The following is a 27,495-nucleotide window of genomic DNA, read 5'->3' on the forward strand; positions in this document are numbered from 1 at the left end:
ATTTAAAAAATAAATCCAATAAAGTAATACCTCGTTTATTTATTGGTGAAGAAGGAAGGAAGCTTGCTGGCATAGGTCTCAAACGAGAATTCTGAACGGCTTCTAGAAAAGGATCTTTCAGGTATTCTGCAAGAAAAATCCGCCCCACCAAATAAATGGTTTACAACATTTCAAATCGTTATATTTTCTTATCAAGTGTACACAAATGCCTGCTGTACCCTGTTACAGCTGTCACATATAACCTTTGTGATAAACCAGCAGCTAATTTCCTGTATGAATGATTGTTCATCTAGGCCTAAGTTACTCATGCTAAGGAATGACTAAGGAACCCAAGAGAATCTGTAAGGGAATAGATGCACATACAGCTGAATTTAAAAAAATTAGAGAAAAAAGCTAAGCCAATTCAGATGAGATAAAACAGGGAGAAAAATTCCCCACATCTGTTAACTGACAATTATCATATTTAGCATTTAACATGCAACTATTGCCACCACCACATTCTGGTAATAAAGTGATGTATACCACCAGTTCCCAAACAGGGTTATGGGCAGAACAAGGTAAGATGCAGAGAGCTCTACCTTTCTGAGCTTCAGTTCCATTGTAAAATAAAACTGAGGTAACCAATTTCAAGTTTTGTGCTTCTACTTGTGTAACAGATAAACTTCCTTTTCAGATAGTTCCTAAGTTGATCTGGAACTACAAAAGCAGAATCCTGTGCTGAAACTCCCTTTCCCATGAGGAGGAGAAGCCTAGTACCCTAAAACTAATATAACACACAAATGGCTTCCCTCCGTGATGTCAGGCAGTCTGCTTCAGTTAGCTTCTGGATTAAAACAAAACAACCTACAGCAAAAGGTAAAAATATATTCTTGACTATCCTTTTCCTAAATATCTGTAACTCATTTTTCCATCTCAAAATTTCAAAAATGGCTCAGCTGAGTAAAAATGTATTGGAATGTTGAAAATCTAATTGAAAATCTAAATTGGTCTAAGTGTACCTTCATTCCTGTTAATGCTCTTTTAGCTATGAAAGTAAAATAAGCTTTAGCGTATTTTAAAGAAGTAACAAAAAAAAAACAAACAGTATTTTAAACAAAACAGACTCATACAAAGGACAGATTCCTATCACTATAAACCTATAATTAGCAAGCAGGGTACCAATTTCATCAAGGCTTACTTTTTCCTATTTCTTTTTATTTATCATTTCCTATTCTCAAAATAAATAAATAAATAAATAATTTTTGGGAGTGATTTACCAAAATGTCTAAAACCTCATGAAGTCTCTCTGTATTTAAGACCATCTTTAAAGTCCCTGATAGTTCTCACGTTCTGAGGGATGTAGAAATCACAGACCTAGTTTCAATCTTGATTCTGTTACTTATGATTTATCCTTGGAGAAGCTAAGTAACCTTCCTGAATCTTAGTTCTCTCATCTGTAAGATGAGGATAATGGTAATGTCTACCTCACAGGATGGCTATGTAAGTTAAATGAGATTATGTTTGCAAAGCACCTTTTTGTACAGTAGAAGTTCAATAAGTGTTAACTCTCATTTCTACAAGCATAAGGAATGAAGTGATATTTCAAGGATTCAGACATTAGCTACAGATCTGGAATAACATAGTATTTGAGAGACACCACATATGCCACTAGTAACAGTTATCCTGAAAACTATATTTTAGTTACAAGTATGAAAAAATATATTGAAACTAATTTTTCTAACTCGGGGATTGCTTTTTAAAAGTGTTAGTTTAAATTGTTCGCTCCAGGGCAGCATCTGATTGATCGCATCAGATTTCATCTCTAAATCTTTGGATTAATTTAGACAGTTTTAAAAACTGGAGATGGAGAGCCCTTTTTTTTGTGCTTCTACTTGTATAACAAATAAATTTTCTTTTCATATAGTGAGATTTGTATTCTTACTCGAGATTACAATGGAGTGAAATCCTATTTCTTACCAGGTAACTGTGGGTAAATTTTCTCAGCCATGTATTCTCTTAAATTCCTTGGCAACTCTCCTTGAACGTCAACAAGCACTCGTGTTTCATTAGATGAGATCTGGTAGATGAGAACTGGCCCCCAGTCAGTTAAAACAAGTTCAGCATGATTTGATTTAAACTGTGGTACATCCTAGGAAAAAAACAAATACTCTAATAACTCTCAAATTTCAAGTAGCCTTATTTTGTTTCAATTACATTTCTATAGTACCTTCATAAGCAAGCCAACAAAATGAGATGAAATCGAAACTTTATTGGAGATCAGGTTTTTCCTGAACTTGGAAAAAAGGCCATCCGCGACAATGGTCAGTGGAGCGTGGAGTTCCTAAAAGACAGTGCCAAGTAGTTAAAATACATAGAAAAAGAACATTCTTTTACAATGTACCTGAACAAATTTAAAGAGTATCAAACAACACTACAGAGAGTATGTGAAGATAACACCATTGAAGGTGTGGGCTTCAAGTTAGCACAAGGCCCATTTTCAGAGGCGTTCTGTCCAAGTCCCTGAGGGTCACCTTGCCTCAAAGCTCTACTATTCAAATCTCATGGGATAGGTTACACTTTGATGAACAGGGGAAACAACTACAAAGCAACAATGTGGACCAAAGAGGACTGATCTCATGACAAATTCCAAGGATTAGCCAGATCCTTTTTTTCTAGAACTTTCTAACATCACATAATGCTTTCAATCAGTCGCTAGGGCTTAGAATTTTTGTAGACATGGACATATGTACTTGTATGACTTTGCATTTACCCCCACTAGATTACAGTCTGTAGGTGGGGTCACCCTGTAGAGCAGTATACCCTTTGATTCTTTCTCTTATTCTTTCTTATTCTTTCCAGCACATATTGGAAAATATTTATTCTTTTTCCCCAGAGAGTCTCTTACCTTTGCCTTTTAATTTTATTTTATCATAATCATTTATTTATGTTGAATCCTTCCTTTTTTCACCATTTAGTTTACCTGCTTCTCTGCTAGTGTATATTTCTTGTGTCAGATTTTAATTCTGCTAATATAGTGCATGGTGTTTGTTTCTGCATTTTTTTAAACATGGCATTCAAGGTGCTCTAAAGAACAAAGTGTTGCAATCTGAAATCCATCCTGTTGCAGAGGACTTAAGAGAGAACTCAATCCATTTAAAGAATAGTAAATTGGTCGGCTTACTTTTTTTTTAAAAGTATAGGAGACAAAGGAGAAGAATCTCTTAGAAAAGACTATTAAGGTCTTACCTTGAGGTCTCCAGTTTCTTTATCCTTGTACTGAACTCCCACAATGGCATCATCTTCCTCTAGCAACTGAAGCACTGTGCCCTCAATAAACTTCGTGCTAAAAGATAAATAAATTCTATAGTAGCACATGAGAGCAAAAGAAGAAAGGAATGATATATTCATATGCAGATGAGAAACCAGAATTGGAGTTTAACCACTAAACTTCAGAGTAGCTATTGTAGTCAGAAGGACCATGGATAATTTTTACAATTTTCTTTATACTTTTAAGTATCTTCCCATATCTCTGCAATGAACAGACACTACTTCCATCGATAACGAACCCTTTCCTTCTCTAGGGTAAACCTGTTGAGGGGGATGGGTGAGGACCCACAGACAGGCAGCCCAAGTTCACTCTGGGCTGCCCTGTAACCCACTTCTTCATTCAAGCTTTTGCCCGTGACATAACAAACTTCTTCGTTTATAACACATTAAGACTAGAAGCAAGTATGTTAATAATGAAAAGAAGTGAATCCTGTCAGCTAAGTCCTTAGTAAGACTAGAACAGGGATTTTCCTTTGAAGTCCTGTGCCCAAGTATCTTAACCGCAAATATCAACACTCAAAATATTCTCTCTTCTTAACAAACATTCTTAACAAAACATTCTTAACAAACATTCTCTCTTCTTAACATGTTCTTCTTAACAAAGGCACTGACATGCTAACATTCTTCTAACTTATGGTTTGCTTTCATACAGTATCGATGTTCTGAACTATACCCAACATTATGAATATTTATAAAATAGCATCTGCACAAAGGTCAAGTTTAAATGTGTTTCAACAATCCGCCTCTGAAGCTGTGGTCTTACTTGGGTTCTGCCATCGCTGCTTTCCGGAGACTCATGATGAATTTTCCATGATGAAAAGCTCTCCCACTCTGCACTTGATTGTTTTCTGACAGAGGAAAAGGAATTTGAACCTCTGACTTGCTTTCCATGTCATGAATGATGTAGCCATTTATAACATGGCCATCGATACATTCCACTGTATCTGCAAACAATTCAGTACAAAAACATTAACTTGTAAGATGCTCAGAGTTATACTAGGCACAAGGGAGTGTGGAAACATTAAAAGTGATGATTCCTAAAAGCTGTGATACATTTGGAGAGCTGGACATTAATGTGACTATTCCAGAAATCTTAATGCTTCTGGAAAATAACAATCTTAGCCAATGTGTAATATTACCAAAGATTAACTTATGCTTTTACGTATTTAAATTCCATAGGAAAATGTTAAAAGCTTAGTAACAGTGTGTGAAAAGTTTGTGGATGACTCACATTAAGCAATATGGAAATACTGAATGTACCAGAGAAAATGAGCAAAACTTGATTCAAAAAAATCAGTTTAATAAAATTAAAACAGTAAGCTATATACCATTATTATGAAAGTTGTGGGTGAGATGATGATAAAACTGATAAATTTATGTATCACTGATCAAACCAAAAAGTATAACATTTTAGAAAATAACCATAACAATAGTTACACAACCCACAAAGAAATTAGTCTCTTGAAATACTAATCTTAGTCTTAGAAGTTCACTGAAGATATTCACCCTATCTGAATACATTAAAATATATTAGATGAAATATAAAACACTTGTGATAAAAGGAAAACTTCATAGTAATTTTATCACACGTCTATGCTAAGATCAAAATAAGTTTGATTTTAATGTTTGCATTTATATTTAAAGTCCAGTCAGGAACAAGCTATCAGACCTAGGCTCAAAATAAATTCAGTTTTTGGTGCCGTTTCTAAGTATTACAGTTAAAACTCAGAGAGAAATACGGAGATATCCTATAAGCTGCCAATTAGGACCTAGTGAAATTCTCAATTTACACTGACTTACCTGCCTGAAGCCCACTAGGATTTCCGTAACGTTTTGTACATCTCCTCAGACAACTTGTTTTTCTTGACTTCTAACTATTTGTAGGAGTATTTTTTATGCTAGAGTGAACCAACTTAGAGCAAACCAGAATGTAGAAAGGGCAGTAGCAGGATGAAATACTTCCTTGGGTAGACTACCTTAATTCAGGCATATAAAAATGAAGTCTACTATTTCTCGAAACATCTGTCTCAATATTTTATTGATGAAATCATATACGACAGCTTTAGACAACTTTACTCTCTTAGGCAGGCAGAAGGACAATACCCTCAATTTCAGACACTTCCTGATTTCGCAAACACTAGGCCTTCACTTTCCAGCCACTGACACTGTTTCTGGTGGTCATAAAACTCCACATCTGTGACACCAGACCATGGGTCAACATATCATAAAAATGCCATGGGAAGCATTCTTCCATAGGAACAAAACAAGAAACACTGTCCAAGCTTTGAGGCCCCGCCTGGACAGTGGGCTCCCTCTAGCCCCACGCACAAGAGACCAGAACTGGCGCTCCGGCCAGAACTTCTCAATACAGTAAGGCCAGGAAAACTCAACGCCCTGAGGGCTGCAAGGAAGCCAGCACAGTGGACTGAGGGGTCTCGGGCAGGAAGGAAAGCAGCTCTCCCTCAACACCTCCAGCTCTCCCGTGTTCTTCCTCATATCTCACCCTGGGCCTGGCAGAGGCTCGGGGAAGGGATGGGAGCAGGGCTGTGTGGCCACCAACAAGGTAGTGACCAGAGAAGACACCGTGAACGTTCACGAGCACCGCATGGAGTGGACCTGAAGAAACAGACCCCCACCCACCCCCAAAAGAGATCTGGAAATCGGTCATAAAGGAAATGTTGCCCAAGATGCGCACACCGACACCCAGCTCAGGGTGGGCAAAGGAGTCAGGGACTCAGCGGCCCGTATTCGCGAGCGGTGGTCCAGAAGAAGTAAGGAGGGTGACGAGTCACCAAACAAGCTGGTGCACCGCGCCCTGTGAACTGGTCACGGCGTCAAGTCTGCAGTCAGTGTGGGCAAGACCCAGTCTGTTATCAAACGGTTATAAAACTGAGGGAAAAAATGAAAACACAACTTTGTGCAAATATGTGGTGTGACGTCTGAGCCTCAAACTGAGTATTCAATTATCTCTAAAAGCCAAATAATAACCTCAAGTCAGAAATAACTATAACAGAACACCTACAAGACTTAGGAAGCCGCTGAGGTAAGTTAAAGACCGAACTACACAGCAGCCACATTTGTGGTTGAGAAGCCTGAACCAGCCTTCCAAGTCAGTGACAGGTTTAGTGTTACCTACATCATAATCTTGACAAGTGCTATTTTTTCCCTCCTGGAATTGACAAACTAATTCTAAATAACATAGAAAAGCAAAAAGGCCAATAAAAGCCAAAACAGTCCTAAAGAAAATAAGGTGGAATAGAAGGTTCCCACTAGATACTGAGATCTAATATAAAAAGATAGAGCATTTAAATTCTACTTAAGAGTTCTAGATATAACCTTAAGCCACAGGTCAGAAAATTCCCCTATTAAAAACCCACATTCCAGGATGGGTCAGTCTGTATTCTAAGTCTAAATCCAAAAAGTAGTAGTCCAAGTATTTTTATTGTCTTCACAAGTCTGGAGCTTTTATTCACTAGTGCTCACCCTCCCTCCCAGTGAAACCCCGTCTCCCTCCTCTCACTTTAGAGGCCAGACTTCTCTCCCCAGACTTCTCCCCCAAGCTTCTCTCCCAGGCTTTTCCTGCCATCTGGACTTGGAATCCCTCTTTCTCCAGACAGCCCCTCTGGCTAATTCTGCACTTCCTTCTGTTCTGAATTCCAATGTCATCTTCTCAGTGAAGATTTCCCTTGCCCAAAGCATTATTTACATTCACACAGCCCCCTCAACTATCCGTTCCCTTTTCCTATTTTTCTCGAAAGCCCCTAAAACCCTGAGATAGACTCTATATTGTAGTTATTAATTTTAATCACCACCCTCCACACCATCCATTAGACTGTCTGCTTAACGAGGGCTGGAATCTTTGTGCTTTGCTCACTACTGTAAGCTTCGCGTCAAGACCAGTTCCTGCAGCGTGCTCAGCGCCTCTGCTCGTCACACCTTTGGTCACTCCCTTCTCTCGCATGCCAGCTCCTCCCTGTCTGCTTTATCAGCTCCATCACCACACAAACATGTCCCAGCATCTTCACATCTATACTGCGCTACTCCCTTGTCTATTTTCAGTCAGAGAAAAACTCAAGTAGTTTCCTAGTGTCAAAATATTTAACTCTCCTACTCATATCGGTTTTGTCTCCACAACTCCACTGAAACATCTTGTCAATGTCCCAGTTGCCAAATCCAGTGGTCACTGCTCTATATCCGTGTACTTGACCCCTTCAAAAACAAAGTATGACACACCTGTCCTGTCCTTTCTTTACACATATCCGCATCCTCATAAGAGAAACATCCTCCTCTTTTGGATTATGTGACACCAAGCCCTTCTGCCATTCTTCCAACTCCCTCTCAGGTTTCTGCAGGATTCCATTCTTTTACCCAACCCATACATAGCTGCTTCCCAGAACTTAGCTTATTCTTTTTTTGTTTCTCCCTACACATTCTCTGCAAATGGTCTCAATCATTCTGTGCTGTCGGACTACTACAAAAATACTGACTTCGCTGAAACAGTCCAGCCCACACAAACCATTCCTCTGCACTCAGATTCATACATGCAGCTCATATCTCCACTTGATTACCTCGCCATGTCCCCCAGGGTTCCTCTAAGGCCTGCCCCTCTCCAGGTCTCCTTATCAGCAGGTGGCATCAAACCCAAACCTGCGAATGACCTTTTACACCTCCCTCTTCCTCGCATCTCACACCAATCCTTCAAATCATGCCACTTTCTTTCTCTTAATGTTATCCAGAATCTCTCCTCTTGTCTCTATACCCCTCTTTCAGGCTCATCCAAGCCACCAGGGTCTGTCACTGGGACTCAGCAATGAGTGCCTGCGTCAGCTCCCGCCTCCCAAATGCTGCAGTCTTGAGAGTCTGCTCGTTGCCCATGCTGTAGTCACACATTCCCTTCAAACAGCAATGGAGGAGTCGCAGGGTGTGGCTCAGTGGTAAAGTGGGAAATGAATTTCAAGTTGCTAATTATTTAAAATATTTTAAAAGTAAAACAAAGAAATTTGAATCAGGCTAATATACGCGTGTATGTGCTAAGTCAAGATTTAAAATGCATTTGTTATTCTGAGAGGCAGTCAGTCAAAAGCATTAGTCACTTCAGAGCTTAACAAGATCATGTCACACTCCTGCTCCAGAGTCTACAGTCCCGCACAATTCTCCAACCGTAATTTCCAGCCACCCTCCGCGCTCCCACCATACCTTCATAGCTATACAGCTCCCTTTCCGTTCCTGGATGAAGTAGCAAGCATACTTCATCCTTACTACATACCATGACTGTTTGAATGCTTTGTGTATATGGAGTCATTTAACCCTCATACTAGCTATGAGGCAAAAGGCCCTAAGCATGCCCTTTTGACACAAGGAAACTGATACATACAGGAGGTTAAGTAACTTTGCCAAGGTCATGCAGCTTTTTAGATGCCTGAGCTGGTGCTCAAATCTAGTTCCAGAAGCAATGCTCATCATCATTATGCTACACGGCCTACCACACGTGCCAAGTAAGCTCTTCTTTCTCAGTTCAGCCAGGGAATATTTTGTACTCTGATCCTCAAGAGTGAACAGCTCATCTGCCCTGTTCACCAGTATATCTTCCACACCAGGAATGCACCACACACACAGTACACAGCGAGTAAACATTTCAACAGGAAGTGTTCAAAAGCATTGGTTTACTGGACGAATGATGCTTGGATAAAGGTGTCATTGCAGGCACAGAACACGCACTCTACATAGGGGTAGAGTTCATTCTAGTTTTCATTTCATTCATTCTAGTTTTCTAGTCCTTAATTTCGACCAGGACAGTACCTCTTCCTAGCTCACTAAGTCTACTCCGTATCTCCTCATGTTACTCAGGGCTCGCTTTCTCCTTTGTGCTCATTTATATGCCAAATTGCTGGTAAAGAAATACAAAAACTCTCATAAGTGAAAATAACAAGGAAGCTATTTTTACCCATCACAGAACAGCCTAAAAATGAGCGCTTTCTTATTACACCACACAGTTCCTAAAACATCAGCGCGGACCCACCTTCAAGACCAAGCTCTTTCAGGACACGACAACCGCCAGGCTGCAGAAATTCTCCAAGTATCCTATCCGGCTCTTTCAAGTCTCTCTCAATCACCGTCACCTTCCTGCCATCTCTGGAAAGCACCGCCGCCAAAGCAGAGCCCAGAACCCCAGATCCCACGATGATCACTTCTGGGTCATGCTGCGAAGCAGGAGCTGGAGAGGCAGTGGGCCCTGCGAAGGCTGTTTCTGAAGTACTGGTTCCTTTTCTGCACTGTTTACAAAACAAGAATTATGTATCCGCATGGTTAATCTCAAATCACACCACCACACACTGGACAATTTTGCATCTTGGACAAAGCTACATCCTAGACACTGTCAAACCAAATGAGCTGCTGCATTTTAAAATCTAGATGATATATAAAAATTAAGGATAACAACATGTAATTCAAAGTATATAATATCCCAATACGATTAAAAATGTGTTCCATTTTCCAAATACATATAGAAAATGATATCATACAGTCCTATTTAGAAACCTATACCAGCCCACATGTAAAAAATAATTATAACTTCCAAAATATCATATTTACAAAGTAAGCCAACAGTTACCACAATAGGAAATTTAAAGAAAAAAATGTCTATAAGGAGCTTCAAAGATTGATTACAGGGAAAATTCGATCATTCATTACTCAAGCCTTCAAAGACACACATCCATGAGACACAGATCACATACAACTTCTGATCTGACTTTATGTTCTAGGCTCTCCAGGCATCTCTGAGATATTCCCACAATTCATTTCCTCCTTTGAGATTTTCAGGTGAAAATTCTACGTTCATCTAAAATCATGTCACCAAGACTGTCAAATCCTGGTTCTTACCTATTAATTGGGGATGGCTAAATTCAACAAAATTCCAAAGTAACAAAATCACTAGTCTGTCCCTTGTAATCTGACCTGTTCACAGTCTTAACATATATATCAAAACATATTTAATTTTCCCTTCCCTTTTTCCCCATCCTGATCCTCATGAAGAAAAGTTGGTCTAATAGGAATAAAGACAAACATTATCTACCACTAGTTGGGCAAGAGTGTAAATACTTTAAATTTCATCATCAGAAGATAAAAAGGTCCTCATAGGAGAGCTGTATTCCCACCAAGAATGACAGTGTCTGTGGACTTGTTCTAAAGGAAAATTCAATGCTGTACTAAATATTCACAAGTGTCAATACACTGTGCAAATACACAGTTGCAAAGAAGCATTTTCCTTGAGTTCTCTGACTTTAATGATTAAAACCAAATGCTATTTTGAAAGACCTCAGGTCAAACAAGGAGATAAACCCTAAATGCTTTAGAAATTTCTCTGTGATTCCAACACTCATAAGTTTCCCAGTGCGCAGACCGGGAGCTACATAATCCTTTTATCTGTTTGAGAAATTGCTGTTTTGACTTTTGCCAAAAGGACAGTAGAGTCTTCCTGATCAGTATTTCATCATGGTCAGAACTGATTCTACTTAAATGACTGTTCTGAAAGCAATTATGCCTGTTTCGTCACGTTGGCCATTTTTTATCAGTTGTCCTTCATAAAATTTCCCTGCTAAACCAGAAGTGGTAAAAATTGCACACTAGACCTCTCCTGTGTAAGGCTTGCTAATTCTACTGCAGATACAGTGATACAAATCTGAACCCATGGAGAGTACATGACTTCTTGGGCCATTCCTCAGACTCCAAATCACTATCACCCCCAGCTGCCACTAGCAGTCTCCTGGCTGATAAACTTGCTTCCAATCTTAACAGCCCTATAATCAATTCTCCAGGGCACGACGGGAATATGTCTTAAAAAGTAATAATCAAATACTGTTACGCACATGCTTAAAATCCTCCAGTGTTCCCAGGGGAAAGGCCCCAGACACCGAAGGCATCCCTCCACTGCTGTCTCTACAGAGGCAGAACCTCCACATATAGTTGAAAGTCAGCCTTTGACGCAGAAACATGACTGAAGTGTGGACATAATTTACTTAAGACACTGCTGCACTCGTTTACTCAAGGGCCATGGATGTGGGAGAGAAGAGGGCATTCTGCCCAGCTTCACTGCTGAACTTACTCTGCCAACCTCTCAAAGCTGGAGACTTACCTGTGGTTTGTTGTTTTTTTGTTTTGTTTTTCCTTCCCAGGCACGAATACAATCCTTATGCAAGGATTTAAATAATGTTTCCCATCACAGAAAGTGATGGGAATGTCCTTCAAAATGAAATTCTAACATTTCATGTCACCTTTCAAACATCAAAGCACTATTCAGAATTAAATCAACTTCAATACTAACTGAGGCTAAACGTTTCCAATCATTCCTCAGAGTGCCAAGGATGGGACCATGAAAGTCAAGAGCTTAAGAAAAACTAAATGAGAATTCACACCAGAGTACGGAAATTACTACCCTTTGTCCCGTTAAAAAAGAAAAAAAAAGCATATTTGTGACTCCAATCCCACTTAAAATAAGGCATTCATTTGTCCACTATGGATTCAACGTACCCTCCTAGATGCGAGCTGCTCCTTCTTCTCTGATGCAGGTGGGGACTTGGCCCACAAGAAGCCAATGAAAGGCAAGGCCGACAGGACATCAAAGACAGCGAACTGGGACCTGCTGGGCTGGCGCCGGGGGAGGGTCCCGTTTCGGTAGCGACAGCGGTAGGAGAGCACCAGGCCCAGCGAAAGGAACACCAGGACGCACAGCAGGAGCTCCTTGTTGGCCAAAGTGACTAAGTCCCCGCATTTCTTATAAAAATAGGTGAAAGTGGCAATGCCAAGAAAAGTCCACATGGCTCAAAGTCTCCTTCGGCGACACGGGGTCGAGGGGGGGGAGCCCTGGTCCTCTGCAGGGCTTGGGGGATTTATAGAGCTTCTTTCCCCCCCGAGATGTGTAACCAAGAGGGGCTGGCCAAACGCAGGTAATGACCGTCAGGAGGTTACAGCTCAAATCAGACCCATGTACAAAACCATATGAAGTGAGTATACAAGTATCAGACGGAAGAAAGTTGTCCAGGACTCAGAAAGCAGTATTAAGAAGCCGCCTCCTCCAGCAGCTCCCGACTCGGCGCCCGTCTTTCCGGCAATCCATTCATTCCCTCCGGGGCGGGGGGCAGGTGTGGCGCAGGGGCCGTCGCGGGTGATGCTGGCAGTGTTGCTGCTGGCTCTCGTGCTGTATGCACTCGCCTCTCACGAGCAGCAGGTGCCCTTCAGAAGGAGATGGGGGTGAGGGGTGGGTATCAAAGAAATACCGGCAGCCGGCCCCGCGTCCTCCGCCGGCGATGCCCTGGCCGGGTGGCGAGCGCACAACGAGCGTCCTCTCCCGCCGGCGGGGCGAGCTGCAGCGCCCACGCTCGGCCGGGACCTCCCGGGAGGCCTTCTCCAGCAAGATGGCCTCGGATTCAAGCCTGCGGCCCCAGGGCGGGGAACACCCGGTCGCGCCTCGAGACTCTCCTCCCAGCGCCGCCCGATTCAGCGGCCCCCGAACCTTCCCGTCCCGGACTCCGTTTCCCTGCGCGGGACCGGCGTCCTCCCAAGAGCTGCTCTCAGAGGGCGGCGGCCAAGGCTCCCGACAGCCCCCTCACCTGCATCCCCCGCGGGCGGTGGCTTCCTCCCCGAGCGGCGCTTCCGCAGTAACCAGAGCAACGGCCGCGCGCTCACCGCACGTCGCCAGCCTCGCGCGCCGCAGCAGGCAGAAGGCTCGGCCCAGGCGGGGGACCAGGGGCGGGGCTCGAGGGCGGCATCCCGCCCCGCCCCGCGCGCCCTACCTGCGGCCCCGCCCACCGCTGCCGCGGGCCAATAAGAGCGCGCACCGCGCGTAGGCCGAGATGGCGCTATGGCGCGTTCGGCCAATCGCGAGCGGCGCGGCCCGCGCGGCGACGCCCCGAGAGGCGCTAGGGCGATGTTGCGTGGTGTGGGGTGTGGGCGTGTGGATGGGGAGGCGCCGGCTCCAGAGGGTCGTGTCCCGAGTCCCTTGGTCTGTTCACCGGGCCCTGCCTCAGCGGTCGGGATCCTACCCCCGGAGAGGTGGAGCTGGGTTCGAGGAACCCCTGCCAGGCAGCCCGCCTCCTCGAGTCGGACAGTTGCCGTCATTCCCGAGCACGCATGGAGATCCACTGGGGGCCCGCCGGCCGGCCAGGGGATGAGTCAGAGTCTTTGGGGGCCGTGACTAGCGTGTGTAAAAGGTGGTAGAAAAATCTGCCGGCACCTGGAAAACGTGACTTCCCCGCCGAGTCCCGAAGAGCGAGTGGGCGGGCGTCTGCCAGAGAACAAAGCTATGCAAGGAGTTTGTCTCCGTCATCCAAAATGGTTAGACAATTACGTGCTTGGCACTCGCTTCAGATTCGAACGCACTGATGCACGTAGTCCTATTGTCTCAAAACCTGAAGCGTGAGCAGGGCTGTGGGCACCAAGAGATAAAACAGAGATGGGTCTGAAGAGCCCAGAGAGTGGGTAGAGCGAACTTTGGAGGCTGCTCCGCTTGGCGGGGGAGGAGTCAGGCAAGGTCAGTTGGGAAGTTACCTGAATTGTGTCCAGGACCAGGGTATTAGAGGAAACAAGTGTTCCAGAGTCTCTGCTTGAGTGATGGCCCTGGTTATAAAATGATGAAACGTTCCCGGAACTTACTGAGGACTCAGATCAGTGCCTTTACTAGTCCAGTTGCTTAATCCCAGCCTGCCTACTTTAAACCCCATGAGACATGCAAATCGCTTCCACCTTTTGGAGCATGGCTGATTGTCACGTCTTCCATCTCACCAGGTCACAGAATAGTTTATTCATATATTATTGTCCCAATATTTGAGTGTGCACTTAAAGTTTACTTTTTTTTTTAAGATTTATGCATACAAAAATTGGTTGTTGGCTAGATGTGTGAGGGAGTCAGTGGGGAAGATTCACCAGAAACAGTGGGGAGCAGAACAGGTGGATATACTGAAATACACTCCTGAAGGGAGCAGTGGGAGGGTAAGAAGAGGTCTGCTGTATCATTATGGGTCAGCTCCCTGGCCAGGGATCGAACTCAGGCCACAGTGGCAGGTGACAGCTTGGTAGTGTGCTGATACTGTAACCCCAGACCACCAGGGACACCCCCAAAGGTTGATTCACCTCTCTAGTCCCTGTATTTCTTGAGGGAAGGATGTGCAGCTGATAAGTCAGCATCACCCATAGTTCCTAGTATGTTTCACACTTAATTTATCTTCCATAAATTATATTTAATGAATGATGAAAGTCTGTGGTTTAGTAGAAAAGTCAGATGATTTGAATCAGGAGGTGACAACAGTGTTGTCAACTTGGGCAAGCCAAAAGTCAGTGAACCTGAGGAGCTGGAAGTAAGTGCAGTGTTTCCCACTTGAAATCTTAAGTTTCTAGAAATTCTGTACCAAACACTTTGCAGGATTTAAGAAAGTATCAAATTGCATCCCAAATAGTATATGTTTTATCTTCTAATACAATTACATGTAGAAACAAATTCACAGGCATCATGTAAAGTCACACTGATTTTTAAAGTAATAAAAATGATAAAGAAGTGGCATGGTTGAATCACAGCTAATAAGTGATGAAACCAAAAGTTAAACTTATGGTCTCCAAATCTTGTGTCCTCAAATACTATTAATCATTAATAATTCAACTTTCCTCCATTACGAAACCAAGACTTTGATTCTTTTCCCTATGTCAAGACGCTGGGGAAATCCCCACCCTGCTGGGTTATTCTTGAGTGGACAAGTAATCAAAACAGCATCAGTGTAGCAAAGGTGGAAACAACCAACTTAATAACATGCATGGGAGAGATACAATAATTATTCATATCCCAAGATTGGTTAGATGAAAAGGCACTACGAATCCTGAAGGGCGGGGTGAGACACAAAGAGGGGAAAGAAATGGACTCCTTTACTTCCAGAGCAAAAAAGATGAGATTCTCAGGGAAAACACAGAGACACATTGGATGACACCCCCCATTCTTCTAGGTCATAAAGGGGGAAGCAGTGGTTGCTCCTTGGATTAAGAAAGGGCAAGAGCTAAGAGTTAAAACCGCCTTTTAAATTAGCAAAGGGCAAAAAACTCCGGCAAAAGTAAAAGCTTGTCCTTTACTCTCCAGAGTCTTCCTTGCTCTTAAGTCAAAACACTGCATGCAGGACTGGGACATCTTGAGATCAGTTCTCAGAATGTGTTTCAGACATCTTCAGCTAAAACATTACTCACTGCGATCACTGAGTAATGATCACTGAAATATACATTCAATTTTTTAAAAAAGATTTATTTATTTATGCATATAGAACTGGGGTACAGGCCAGAGGTACAGGGGCATTGAGAGGATTCACCAGAGACAGAGTGGGGAGCAGAACAGGCAGATCTACAAAGTACACTGCTGAGGGGAGCAGTGGGCGGGTCAGGAGAGGTCTGCTTGCCATGTGGGTCACCTCCGGGACTGGGGATCGAACTCATGCTGAAGTGGCTTTAGCTTCTTAGTGCTGTGCTTTAACCCACTGCACCACCAAGGAGGGCCCAGCAATATACATTCAATTTAAAAGGATTCAAAAAAAAAAATCTGTTTAATGTGTGGGTTAAAAACAGAAAAGAAAAACACACACACACACACACACACGCACAATCAAGTAGACCCAAGATGGCGTCTGGTACAAGGATTTAATACCTGTGGCAGTGTCAACCACTCACACAAGTACAACCCTGAACAATCAAGTTGGAGCTTCCTACTCAGCACCTTTGCGGTCAGCTGCATAAGAACCGCAGCCTTCGCCCTGAGAGAAGGTGGATTTACTTGAAACCAACTTTTCCTGACTGATAATGTCATCCTACCTTCTTTCTGCCTATAAACACCCTCTCTATTAGTAAGCCCTTGCAGTATCTAAGCAGGTGCTGTCCATTCAGGAATGATTTAATAGTCACTAAGATCTCTGAATTTGTGAATTTTGCTTTTAACAGTTGGAAACTGTTTTCCTGAAGATAATTCTTCACTAAACTGCTCATTGGTATGTGAATTCCTGTATTACTAAAATAATAGCAGGCTTGAGCAAGTGACATGTATAGATGAAACCAAGTTACCACAATGGTCGTTATTTGATTACTTTGTTTGTACTTGAGACTATCATGACAGGAATTTCCCAATTTTTTTAAAGTGGCTTTTATAAGTCACTTAATTCCTGTGCTTAGAGTCAGGTCAAGATCCACTTCCAAATTTGAGGCTAAAAGAACACAGAATACACCTTGAATGCCTTTATTTTCTGAACGAATTAAATGCTACATAATCATCACCTAAGTATGTTTGCACCTTGACATGGCCCCACCTATTCGAAAACAAAGATCTCACTCAGGCCTGATGGGCAGGCAAGGAAATATGACACAAAGGCAGTCACGGAGAGGCAGAAAGTAATCAATGTAATGGGCTGGTTGGAACATGCGGGTGAGACTCGTGGGAAGGTGACTATAGCAGCGTTTATCTTGGTTTTGAAGTTGCTATTTATCTCCCACATTTGTCTGGCCATTTCCTGCCAGAAGGTGCTTTAGACTGTGGCAGGCTTTCGAGCTTTGCTTTGGGCCCATCCCTTTTGGGTGGACTTTTACACACAAAAGGTAACTCTGGGGTTTTGATTTAGAAACTATATTCTTTATGTTTGCTGTATTGCACATGATTGTATTAAAGTTCCTTTCCATTAAAGGTCTTTATGTTTTGTCTTGATGCAGCAGATGGCAGAACCTATTTAGAGCAGGCAGGTTTGGGGGTTCAGGGGTGCCCCTCTCTCCCTGCCCTGTAACACTTTGACTCAATAATCTCACTTCAAGGAGTTGACTCCAAGTAAATTACTAGTGATGTACACTAGGGTACCAGATAGAAAAACATCAAGTGTAATCACACCATAATACCAAAACAAAGCAATAATCAAATCAAATCAAAATCACCTTCACAGTGATTTTTTAAGAGAGTCAATGAAAAAAGTGTTAAGCTAAAATTTTTGGAGGCCATTATAAAGGCAAGGTGCATTTATTTGGGATCAATGAATTGCAATGGATTTAGGTAGGAAACCTAAACTGTGTCCCAGAGAAGGATAAAGTTAGGGGGTTTTATGGGAAGAACAGAGGAAGGTTGATCAGTGTTAACAAACTTACACTATTCCTGGCCATAAAGAATTGGCGACTGATTCTCTGGAAAGGATGCGAAGGTAACTCATTCCACCCCCAGCTAAAAGTTCACAAAACGCCATTTATCATCATCTGGTGACTTCTCAAACAACTGCTTGATAGCCCATGGTGGATAGACCCACACACAATGGAAACATCAGCTAACAGCACCAGTCACACTAGGCACATCACATACATTACCTCATTGATCCGTACAACAAGCACATGAACTAACTGGTATTAACATCTTTTAGAAACCTAGAAATAATCAGTCCAAGACATGATCAAATATTTCTGCACTGACAGCCAATATTTGGCAATCTTACGAGCAAAATGAGAGTGGGCAAGGGAAAGAAAATAGTGTTTCCTTAATACCTATCCTATGCCAAGTACCTCACCTCATTCATTGCTTATCAAATCTTACAAATCGTATAAGCTAAGTGCAGAGCCCAAAGTTGCAAGTGATTGAAACATGAGTCTGAAAGAGGATTTGAATCTGTCTGAGACAGTCTGAATCAAATCGTAGGGCTTTTTTTCTACAGGATTCTGAAAAGACTTTTAAGGGTTATCTAGGATTAGTGTGATAGACCCAGCCTCCTCCTTTCACTCCCAAGTTAGCCAAGCCTCCATGGATTGGACAAGCAATGGTTTTCAAGGAGTCTGGAGAGATGCTGAGACTTAAGAGCCTAATCCAGTCGGCCTCATTCACTGATGACACAGTAATGTTCAATAAACCAGGCTATGTCAAGCTTTGAGATTACAAAAATGGAATCTCTTTTCTGGCTTCAAGGAGTTGACAGTCGAGTAGAAACCCGTATCACGCAAGAGCATGCTCTTGGACCTTAGCATAAAACATAAGCACATGACACTAAATGACTGTTGAGTACCTCCGTGTGCAAACACCTCACCACGTTTGCATCTTGACAAAGCAAATTCAGCCTGCTTAATCTGACCTAAAGAGGTCCTCAGATTACCAGCTTATTAAATCTCAAGATAGAGGGTTTGATACAAAAAAATTATACTTCAAAAGTTGGCGAGGAGAGAGCAATCATGTAAAAAATTGTACCATTTCTTAGTCTAACCTTACATCTGCCCACCCACTTATTTAACCTCTGCTAGACATGTATTCAGGCAGCACATTTTTGTTGAATGAATCACTGTATTACTTGGAGGAGTTACATAAACTCAAATACAAAATAAAAAGGCAAGGGCAGTTTTACTATCATCCTAACTTTAGGATCTGAGGGGCAGACACAGATGAATGCACCTCACCAATGTAGAAGGGAAAACAGTCACAGACCTACTACCTATCATGGACAGTGACAAATTCCTACAGCATAAAGGAAAAGACACTTTGGTCGAACCAACCTGGATGACTTGGAATGTTGGCAGCACAACTTTACCTCAGGCACAACTATCACAGCCATGTGTCTGCATGCCTCTGGAAAGCTACCTAGCAGTTAGGGAGTTCCCTGCTGTTCGTGAGTATATGGACTTGAAAAGGAACCTCCCCCCTCCCACTGTGGAGGGGAAATAATATGAGTGGAAAGAATATGAATGAAGTGGTCCTCTCTAAATTCAAAAGGAACTATGAAACAAATCCCTTATAAATTAAGAATATGAAAAGAGGGACTGAATCCTTTGTGCTGGCAAGAAAAAAATAAGAGAATGTCTTTTTTCCTAACGTTCAACCTACAGAGCCAGTGCTTGTGAAACTGTTTTACTAACAAAGCCACCTTAGCCGACCTAAAACATGAATATTTGCCTTCGTCTGTATGTCAAAGATGGTGATAGAGACGATGTCACTGTGGGCAATCATAAGCCGTACTGTGGGGAGCTGGGATGGGACCTAGATTGTGCCTGTTGTTACTGAGCCAGAGGGCAGGGGGACACCTTCTAAGGTCAGAACAAGCAAGCCTTGGAGAGATAAGGCAGGCTCCAGATAGGGGCAGCAAATTCCAGCGGGGTCTAACCAGCAGCTCCCTGGACTGAGGAGCGTGGGGACTAGCAGGACTTTCCCAGACAAGGCGATAAGAGAAAAAGGGCTGGGAAGCAAGAGGTAATTCCGGGTACAGAGACATTAAGGCAGCGAGAGTGAGGCCACCGTGGACTAACCAATCACAACCAGACTGATGGGGTTTTCGCATAATTAGGAAAAGAAGGTCACAGCCCCAATGTGGCTCCTTTGCCCCTTCCTAGTTCCTCTGGCCTGGGAGCCCCACTTTGTTTCCCTTTTCTCCTTAATAACCTTTTCCTCATACCTAGGGCTCTAAAAAAAATTGCCTCTTTTTACTTGCTTGCCTGAGAGTAGCCGAAGATCCTGCATGCCGCTTGGTGAGACACCAACTCTTGGTGGCCTGGTGGCTGGGTGGGACCCGGGCAGCCACCACAGCATGGGGTCACTTCCTGGCTGGGGAATTAAACCTAAAAACCTGAAATTACGGTAACATCGCTTCACATGCAAATTAATTTAAATGGAACGTTCTTTTTTTCCTTTCCCGATTTAACTGAATCCTTGGTTTCATGAACAATAATAAAAAGTCAATAAATGGAATCAAATTTAAGTGTTTTAAAAAAACCTGCAAACTTCCTTGGGGGTCCCTGAGGTTGGCCATGAGACACCCATACTCCACTAGGCTAAGTTTGGGCCTATCTTAAGAGCTACTTCTGAAAATGTGCAGCGGATATTTTTTCAACTTGTTTAAATTTATAGTAACTATTTGATTATTTATTTAGAATTAGTTTTAAGCACTGTGCTAACTACTCTGCAAATATTTACAGATCTTTGCTGATCTATGATGGAGTTACATCCTAGTAAATCCATCAAAAGTTAAGCATCACAGGCCAAAAACGCATTTAATGTGCCAAGTGAGCCAAACATAGCTTAGCCTACCTTAGCCTACCTTACCTTCCATGTGTTCAGAACACTTACATTAGCTGACAGTTGGACAAAAGCCTATTTTAAAATAAGTGGTGCATATCTTGGTAATTTATTGACTACATCACTGAAAGCAAAAAACAGAATGTTCTAATTCAAAACTTGTAGTACAGTTTCTAATGAATGCTTACCATTTGCAAGCCTTAGTACAGTGAAAACAACCATAAATGGAACCATCCTAAGTTGGAAACTACGTGTTGTGGGTAAATTCAGGGCGTCAGTTGGAGACACAGGCGTGAAAGAATTCACCACACAGTGGAGAATAGAAAAGGCAGATTTATTCAGTATCCTGCAAGGGAGCAGAGGTGAGGGGAGAGAGATCATCTCTAAGGGAAGAAGGGCCTGAGGTTCTCCGTATACTGCTGTTTTAGGCCTTCTAATCCGGCGGGCGCTCTATCTGCTGGAATGTCTGGTCTTGGGCACTGACCCACATTTGACACAGAATGTGTCTAGACTCTGCTTCCATATTCTGGAGCTGGGCTGGCTTTTCTGGCCATGGTAGTAAGGTTTAGGCCCAATTCCCATGGCAGACTGACTCCCGCATCTATTCAAGTCTCCCAAACTTGCCTGTTCAGCAAGGAACTGAGGCAGTTTTTTCAACCTTGTTAAGTGATAGGCTGATACCAGCTACATGTAATTCTTACAGAAAACCTGGCAAGTGGGCAATGTCTGCTTTCCAGATGAGGAAACAGGCTCCAAGTGGCTGCCTGCCACACATTGAGAATGACCATCGTGTACCACCAGCACAGCAACTGACTTAGATTTCTGCTTCAACAGCAGCTACCCAACATTAAATATTAAACATTCATCAAACTCCTGATTAAAGTTTAAGAAAATACTGTAAAATCTTAACCTCAGATATAAGAGGTTAAGACAATTTGGGCAACAGTAAATCCTACAGAAAGGTAAACAAGATGCTTAGATAAGGGCCATGAAAATGTGATGCCCAAGAATGTTCTCCCCCTTTCAAAAAGCAGAAAATCATCCCAATACTTCTTAAATCCTTTCATGTGCTAGCTTTTGCTTTACTGTTTAACTGCGAGAATACAAAAAGGCACCATAATCATGAAAGAAGAAATAATCCCTATGACACTCAGTGCCCCACCAGTGAGAGTCCTTTCTAGAAGCTGTAATTGATACTTTCTGGCTTCAGAGTACTAATCTGGGCCACTACATAAAATATATTTTGAATTCAAAATGAGACAAAATCCTGAGTACTTCAGTAGGGTTGGCCTTCCTACTTGCTACCTTTCACACTAGAAGAAAAAAATTGGGGCATGAGAAATATCTTAATTCTTTAGAAACCATCACTCTGTAGACAGCTGAGTGGAGGAGGTCTCAATTATGGGATCCATGCACCATATAAAACAAATGACAAAGGACAACTTTTGAGGCTGAAACTAAGGAGTCTTGCTCTCTAGGGACAAACTGTCCCTACACGTAGGCTTGGATTCAGTGGGTTAATTATTAGGAAAAAATATAGAATTAATGATATGATTAGGATTATGTAACGAGAAAACTGAGAGGAAAGAACTATTATCAAAAATTTTCAGAGAGTGCAAGACTCCTGCCTCCTATTTTGACTTTTGCCAAAACCATGGGAATATATCACTAGATGACGAGATGGTTGAACATAAAATATAGAATCATCAGAATAGTATCTTGACCCAGAGCCTTCAAAACTCTATCCCATGTCTACTCTATACTATAGTTCTTAAGAGCAGAAACCCACAGCTTTCATGAAACCCATAGGCTTTCATGAAAATTTTATCATTTCAAGAGTACTGACCTTAGAAAAAAAAAAATTGTATGCCATGATATCCAATACAGCCTCCATACCTGTGGCTACTAAACACTCAGAAAGTGATTTGCGCAACTAAGGAACTAAATTTTAAATTTCATCTTAATATAAATTTAAATAGCCACTTGTGGCTGGTAGCTATCCAATTAGTACAGTTCTTATATAATAAAAAAGTTATTTTTAGCAAAAATGAATTTGGAAAAAAAAACCAGCTTTTTTCCTTTAAGACGCAATAACATAGAAAATCATGTAATTTGTTCAAAAATCTTTCTCTGGGTAAATCCCTGAGTCTAGTTCTGACTTATCAGCATTCAATCAGATACGAGAAAATAAGGAAATTCAATTGCAACCTTGGCTTCAAGCTCTCAGCTACCCTTATTACTGGGATTTTCCTTCTTTTGAAAGCTACCTTACCTTAAACTTCAAAAAAGTTCTTGTTCTCCATCCTTGGCAGTATCTCTCACTGGACAGATTTAATAATCTGCTGACCTGGATCTTCCCATCCTCTAAGCTGGGAGGTTGACTTTTTCCAGCAGTTTTGGCAAACAAACCAAAGAGACTTGGTGTGACCATATCAGAGAACATCTTAAACGCAATGGTCTGGTAAGAAAAGGAAAGGAAAAAAAAAAAAACCTCAAGAGGAAGATGAATTGGGGACTGAGAATGATGAGATGAGAGTCATTTCCCCTGAATGGTTTTTCCAAGTCCATCTATGAGGAAAACCTTTTGCTTCAGGAAACTCAAAAGATTTCTCCATGTGAATTTTTTGATGCTGAGTGAGGTAGGCACTTCTGCTGAAGCATTTCTCACAGTCAGTGCATTTGTAAGGCTTTTCTCCTATGTGGGTCCTCCGGTGCCTAATAAGATTAAAGCTTTGACTGAAGCACTCGCCACAGTCAGGGCACTTATAAGGTTTCTCTCCTGTGTGAGTCCTTTGGTGAATCACCAGAGTGGAACTCTGACTAAAGGTTTTCCAACACTCAGAACATCTGTACGGTTTTTCTCCTGTGTGTGTTCTCTGATGTCTAATGAGATGGGAGCTGAGGCCAAAACTCTTTCCACATTCACAACATTTATATGGTTTCTCTCCTGGCTGGATTCTGCATTCTTCTGTCACCTTGAAGTTCTGACTCCAACTTTCTTCATATTCTGAACTTTCATAGGATTTCTCTTCTGTATGTGTTTTCTGGTGTGTAACAAGATTTGAACTTCGGCTGAAATGTTTCCCACATTCTGTACACTGATAGGGCTTTTCTCCTGTGTGCATTCTCTGATGCTTTAATAGAGTTGAATTACAACCAAAGCGTTTTCCACACTCCAGACATCTGTAGGGCTTCTCACCTGTGTGTGTCCGCTGGTGACGAATAAGGCTAGAACTCTGACTAAAACTCTTTCCACAATCAGGGCACTTATATGGTTTTTCTCCGGTGTGAGTCCTTTGATGTTCTATTAGGACATAACTGTGGCTGAAGCATTTCCCACAAACCGGACATTCATATGGTTTTTCACCGGTATGTGATCTGTGATGCTGAATAAGGTGAGAACTGCTACTGAAACTCTTCCCACAGTCGGGACATTTATAGGGTTTCTCTCCCGTATGAGTTCTCTCATGGATAATGAGATGGGAGGTATTGCTGAAGTTTTTTCCACATTCACCACACTGGTAGGGCTTCTCCCCTGTGTGTGTTCTCACATGCTGAATCAGGTGTGAGCTGTTACTAAAGCATTTCCCACACTCAGAGCACTTATAAGGTTTTTCTCCTGAGTGAGTCCTCTGGTGAGCACGCAAATGAGAACTATTATTAAAGCCTTTCCAACATTCGGAACATTTGTAGGGTTTGTCTCTGACAGGTGAAATCTGTTGGACAGAGACACTAGTGTGCTCACCTGGGTCATATCCCCAGTGACTGGGTTTTCCCTCCTTTTGTCCTATAGAATTTCTCTGATTCTCTGACCCACCATTATCCTCATAGGAATCCCCAGGCCATATCTCAGTTCCATGAGACCTTGTCTGTGGCATTTCTTTTGTCTCCTCCAGCTTACACTTTTGTGGCACTTCTCTTTTAGACCACTGTGAGGCGCTCTCTTTATCTGCCTTAAGGTTATGTTGAACAGTTTCCAAATTATTCTTACTTTCATCTCCTGCAAGAACAACAAATATTCTAAATATACTCTATCGCTACCAGAAGGAAATTCTGAATTGCAATATAATGCGTCTTTTACTTCTTTTATTCTAAGTGTTCATTAGAAGCTGGTAAGATTTTTTACACTTTGTAACAATACTAAGTATTTAAACAGTTACCAAGGGGGATATCAATCTAAAAATAAGTTTATTCAACTTTATTCTAGAACACTTACAAGAAAAAAGGGAGGATCTGTGTAGAAAAGAAATTGGACATATTGTGAAATGAAAATTGGTGTTTTGTTACCTTAGTTAAAATCTGAGCAAATATAGAAATGAAAATGATACTTATTATTTATTAAAAATATTAGCTTTGCATATAGTATCTCATTAACCCTAAAAAAATGAGATATGTACTTTCTCAAAGATAAGAAAACAGGCTGTAAAAGTTAGCTTAACTTAAAATCAAAGTTTGTCTCATTCTAATGCTTTGTTCAATAGCTTATCATATAACTTTGAAAGGTTTTAGATCATCTTACCTGTAAAAGAGCTTTGCAAACTCTCCTCCATGAAGCCATTTGAATCTGAGACCAACAGTTTTTGCTCCTGCTCCATCACAATGAATCAGTTAAGTAAGGGATTTTATTAGAAATCCTGTGGAAGGAAACAGGTTATGGTTGCAGGCATTTTTTTTTTTTTTAAAGTATTCTTCCTTCCTTTCCAACCACTGCAACATAGCAATTGTCAATATAAAATGTTTTGTGGATCATACTAAAAATGAGAAAAATGGTTTTCAGAAATCCTCTTAGAAAACCTGATCTCAGGTGCAAGTGTTTAGAATTACGGGTTAGCCAGATTTCTATTCTCTGGGGAAATAATAAAAAAAAGAGTTGAAATTTCACATAAAAGTTTGAGTATTGAGTTTCAAAACAGAGTAACTACTAACACTCATTGTCCAACTTGGAGCTTAGAAATGCTTTTTAATTAAAAAAGCATTTTCAATTAAAAAATTGACTCTACACTCAAGTATAAGAAACAGCTAAAGAGAAAGCACCCTGTTTAGATTAGAATAACTTGTCCTTGACAGAGGATGAAAACTTTAAAGCCAATTCAAAAGAAAGTTATGACTTACATAGCCAATAAAAAGACATTAGGATAAGGGGGAGGTGGGCTAGAATAATTATAGCCAGTAATTCCTAATCATAGAGAAGAAGATAATGAGGGACTTTTTTCCTTCCTTCTTACTATGTCAATCAAAGTCACAGAATCCCAACCTGAACTTTCATCTTCTGGAGTCAACTACAATCCCTGACAAACTACACAACTGCAAAATGTGATCTGTCACCGGTTATTTATGGACTTGGCATCCATTTCAGAATATAAGGAATAGCATGGGGGTGGGGACTGGGGAGGGGTGGGGACGGGAGGAGGGAGAATGAGAGCTGACGAGGCAGCTATTACATAAAGGCAAGCACAGGGAAAACAAACAGTGGTGTGCTTAGACTTCCCACCCTATCACTGCCCGATATGTGCCAGGCAGTAATTAAACACTTCATACTGATTTCTCGCTTACTTCTCACAATAGCTCTATTGAGATCTCGAACAATGACCAGCACGCTATGGATGAGCAATACAGATATTAAGAAACTTTTCCATAGTTACAGAGAGTGGTAGAGCAAGATTCACTCCCCAGCCTGTTTGGACAGACTTTCACACTCTTATCTATTCCAGTAAACTAGAGAAGCAAGTAGAGCTGGGCACAACTAACTACAAGCTGATGCTCCTCAGCGAGGAACTTTATCTCATACCATACTAACTGGATTTTTAAAAAGCAGATTTGCATCCCTATATCTTATTACCAGAGAGAGTTGACATTCCCTAAACATCCTCACCAATACTCTCTTTGCTAAATTACAGAAGTCTATCCGTCTTTACAAAGGAAGCAAAAATCTGAGTAACAGATACAACTTGTCACCATTTTCCTTGCTAAGAAATTACTGATTTTGATCGAGGAGCTCCCAGAAACACTGGCTCAGCAAAACCGGTAGCAAGCTCAGGGTTATACACAGTATTACAATGAGTCCTTGAGATATAGCTCCAGTGGGAAGTCCGCGGGGATTACACCCGAGATGGAAAAATGTACAAAATAAAGAATGATGTCACTCTATTGGGCAAGAGCTGTTTTCAGGGCCCTAGAGCAAAGGGGTGAGTAGGATGGGCAGTGCTTTGGACTAGAAAGTCTTCCAAAGTAAGTTCATTCAGGCAGCGCTCTCTGGGAGCACAGGCTGGGAGCCCCGAGGGGTGAAGTCCCAGCGGCCCAGACCCTCAACGGCACGCCCAGTCCGGGCAGGCGCGGTGGGTGGCGGGGCTCCAGGGCCTCCGCCCCTCGCAGCGGCCGGATCCGCCTCCGGGATGGACCTGGCAGCCAGGGCGCCGCGGCTTCCTCTCCTCCTGCCCGCAGCCCTCGGCTCCCTTTCCCCGGGAGAAGGAACTCACTGTTGTGGGAGTTACACACAAGGCGCCCTGCACCCCCTGCCGGCCCAGCTGTCCCAGCGGATGGAGCCCGGGCTCCTCCTGACCCACCAGCCCCGGGTCCTAAACTCTCCAACCCGGAAGACAGGCACCGGAAGTTACCTTGTGGTCCCCTGGTGGCTTTGCAGAGCCTCTCTAGGAAACACGAATGGCCGGATCTCGTTGCTCTTAACCCTTGGGATGCCAGCCAAGAACCTGCGCGCTGATGGATTGCCTTGCCTTGTCCCAATCCCATGGAGATCCCCATTTCTCACACCTGCCAGGATCCTTCTGTTAGGGGTCCTGTAGAGCTATACTTGCCCTTTGCCCTCAGGGCCTCAGCCGGCTGCTCATCATTACATCAAAATGAATCCAATATTTAAGTCCTTATAGTTTCTGCCCCCATCCAACTCTTCCCCTGTAATAGGTGTGCATTTAGCTCTTCGTGAAACAACTTAATGCCATTCACTCGTTTACTCAACAAATATATCGTGTCACTTGTGGCACGAGAGGGTCAGCCCAGACAGGAGTTTGAATAGCCAGCCCTGCCCTCTGGCTGACAGAGGGCACTAGTGCAGTGACCCTCCTTTCTCCAACTAGAACTGTGTCCGAGCATCAGTGCCCGCGACAACAACAGTTGAAATTGTCTTCACATGGGTCTTT

General features: G+C 42.3%; 2 protein-coding genes across 3 annotated transcripts in view; both read right to left on the minus strand.

Moving 5' to 3' along the window:
* The window catches only part of SQLE (squalene epoxidase), a 20,822-nt gene extending 7,809 nt beyond the window's left edge, over positions 1-13,013 (minus strand). The window contains exons 1-8 of one of the 2 annotated variants that reach the window (XM_004679597.2): positions 12,912-13,011; positions 11,833-12,534; positions 9,326-9,578; positions 4,070-4,250; positions 3,226-3,322; positions 2,207-2,320; positions 1,957-2,128; positions 31-126 (exon numbers count right to left, since the gene is read on the minus strand). In XM_004679597.2, the coding sequence (XP_004679654.1) occupies positions 31-126; positions 1,957-2,128; positions 2,207-2,320; positions 3,226-3,322; positions 4,070-4,250; positions 9,326-9,578; positions 11,833-12,120 (1,201 nt within the window). In that variant the 5' untranslated portion in view covers positions 12,121-12,534; positions 12,912-13,011. Of the gene's footprint in view, positions 1-30; positions 127-1,956; positions 2,129-2,206; positions 2,321-3,225; positions 3,323-4,069; positions 4,251-9,325; positions 9,579-11,832; positions 12,535-12,911 lie in introns of both variants that reach the window. The other variant, XM_012722942.1, reaches the window with a different exon arrangement.
* Positions 13,014-20,658: 7,645 nt separating this feature from the next.
* Positions 20,659-26,839, minus strand: ZNF572 (zinc finger protein 572). The gene is made up of 3 exons (XM_012722832.1): positions 26,818-26,839; positions 24,861-24,975; positions 20,659-24,341 (listed from the first exon to the last, which is right to left on the minus strand). The coding sequence occupies exons 2-3, from the start codon at positions 24,934-24,936 to the stop codon at positions 22,834-22,836; spliced, it is 1,584 nt and encodes a 527-aa protein (XP_012578286.1). The 5' UTR covers positions 24,937-24,975; positions 26,818-26,839; the 3' UTR covers positions 20,659-22,833.
* Between the last annotated feature and the right edge of the window lie 656 nt (positions 26,840-27,495).

The sequence above is a fragment of the Condylura cristata genome, unplaced genomic scaffold (genome assembly GCF_000260355.1).
Source record: "Condylura cristata isolate star-nosed mole 26May11 unplaced genomic scaffold, ConCri1.0 scaffold00009, whole genome shotgun sequence".
NCBI classification, from domain to species: Eukaryota; Metazoa; Chordata; class Mammalia; order Eulipotyphla; family Talpidae; genus Condylura; species Condylura cristata.

Coding starts and splice junctions, on each gene's coding strand:
- ZNF572 (XM_012722832.1), bottom strand. CDS start 24,936: ATGGAGCAGGAGCAAAAACTGTTGGTCTCAGATTCAAATGGCTTCATG. Junction 24,342..24,860: donor TTTGCAAAGCTCTTTTACAG/GTAAGATGATCT, acceptor TTGTTCTTGCAG/GAGATGAAAGTAAGAATAAT.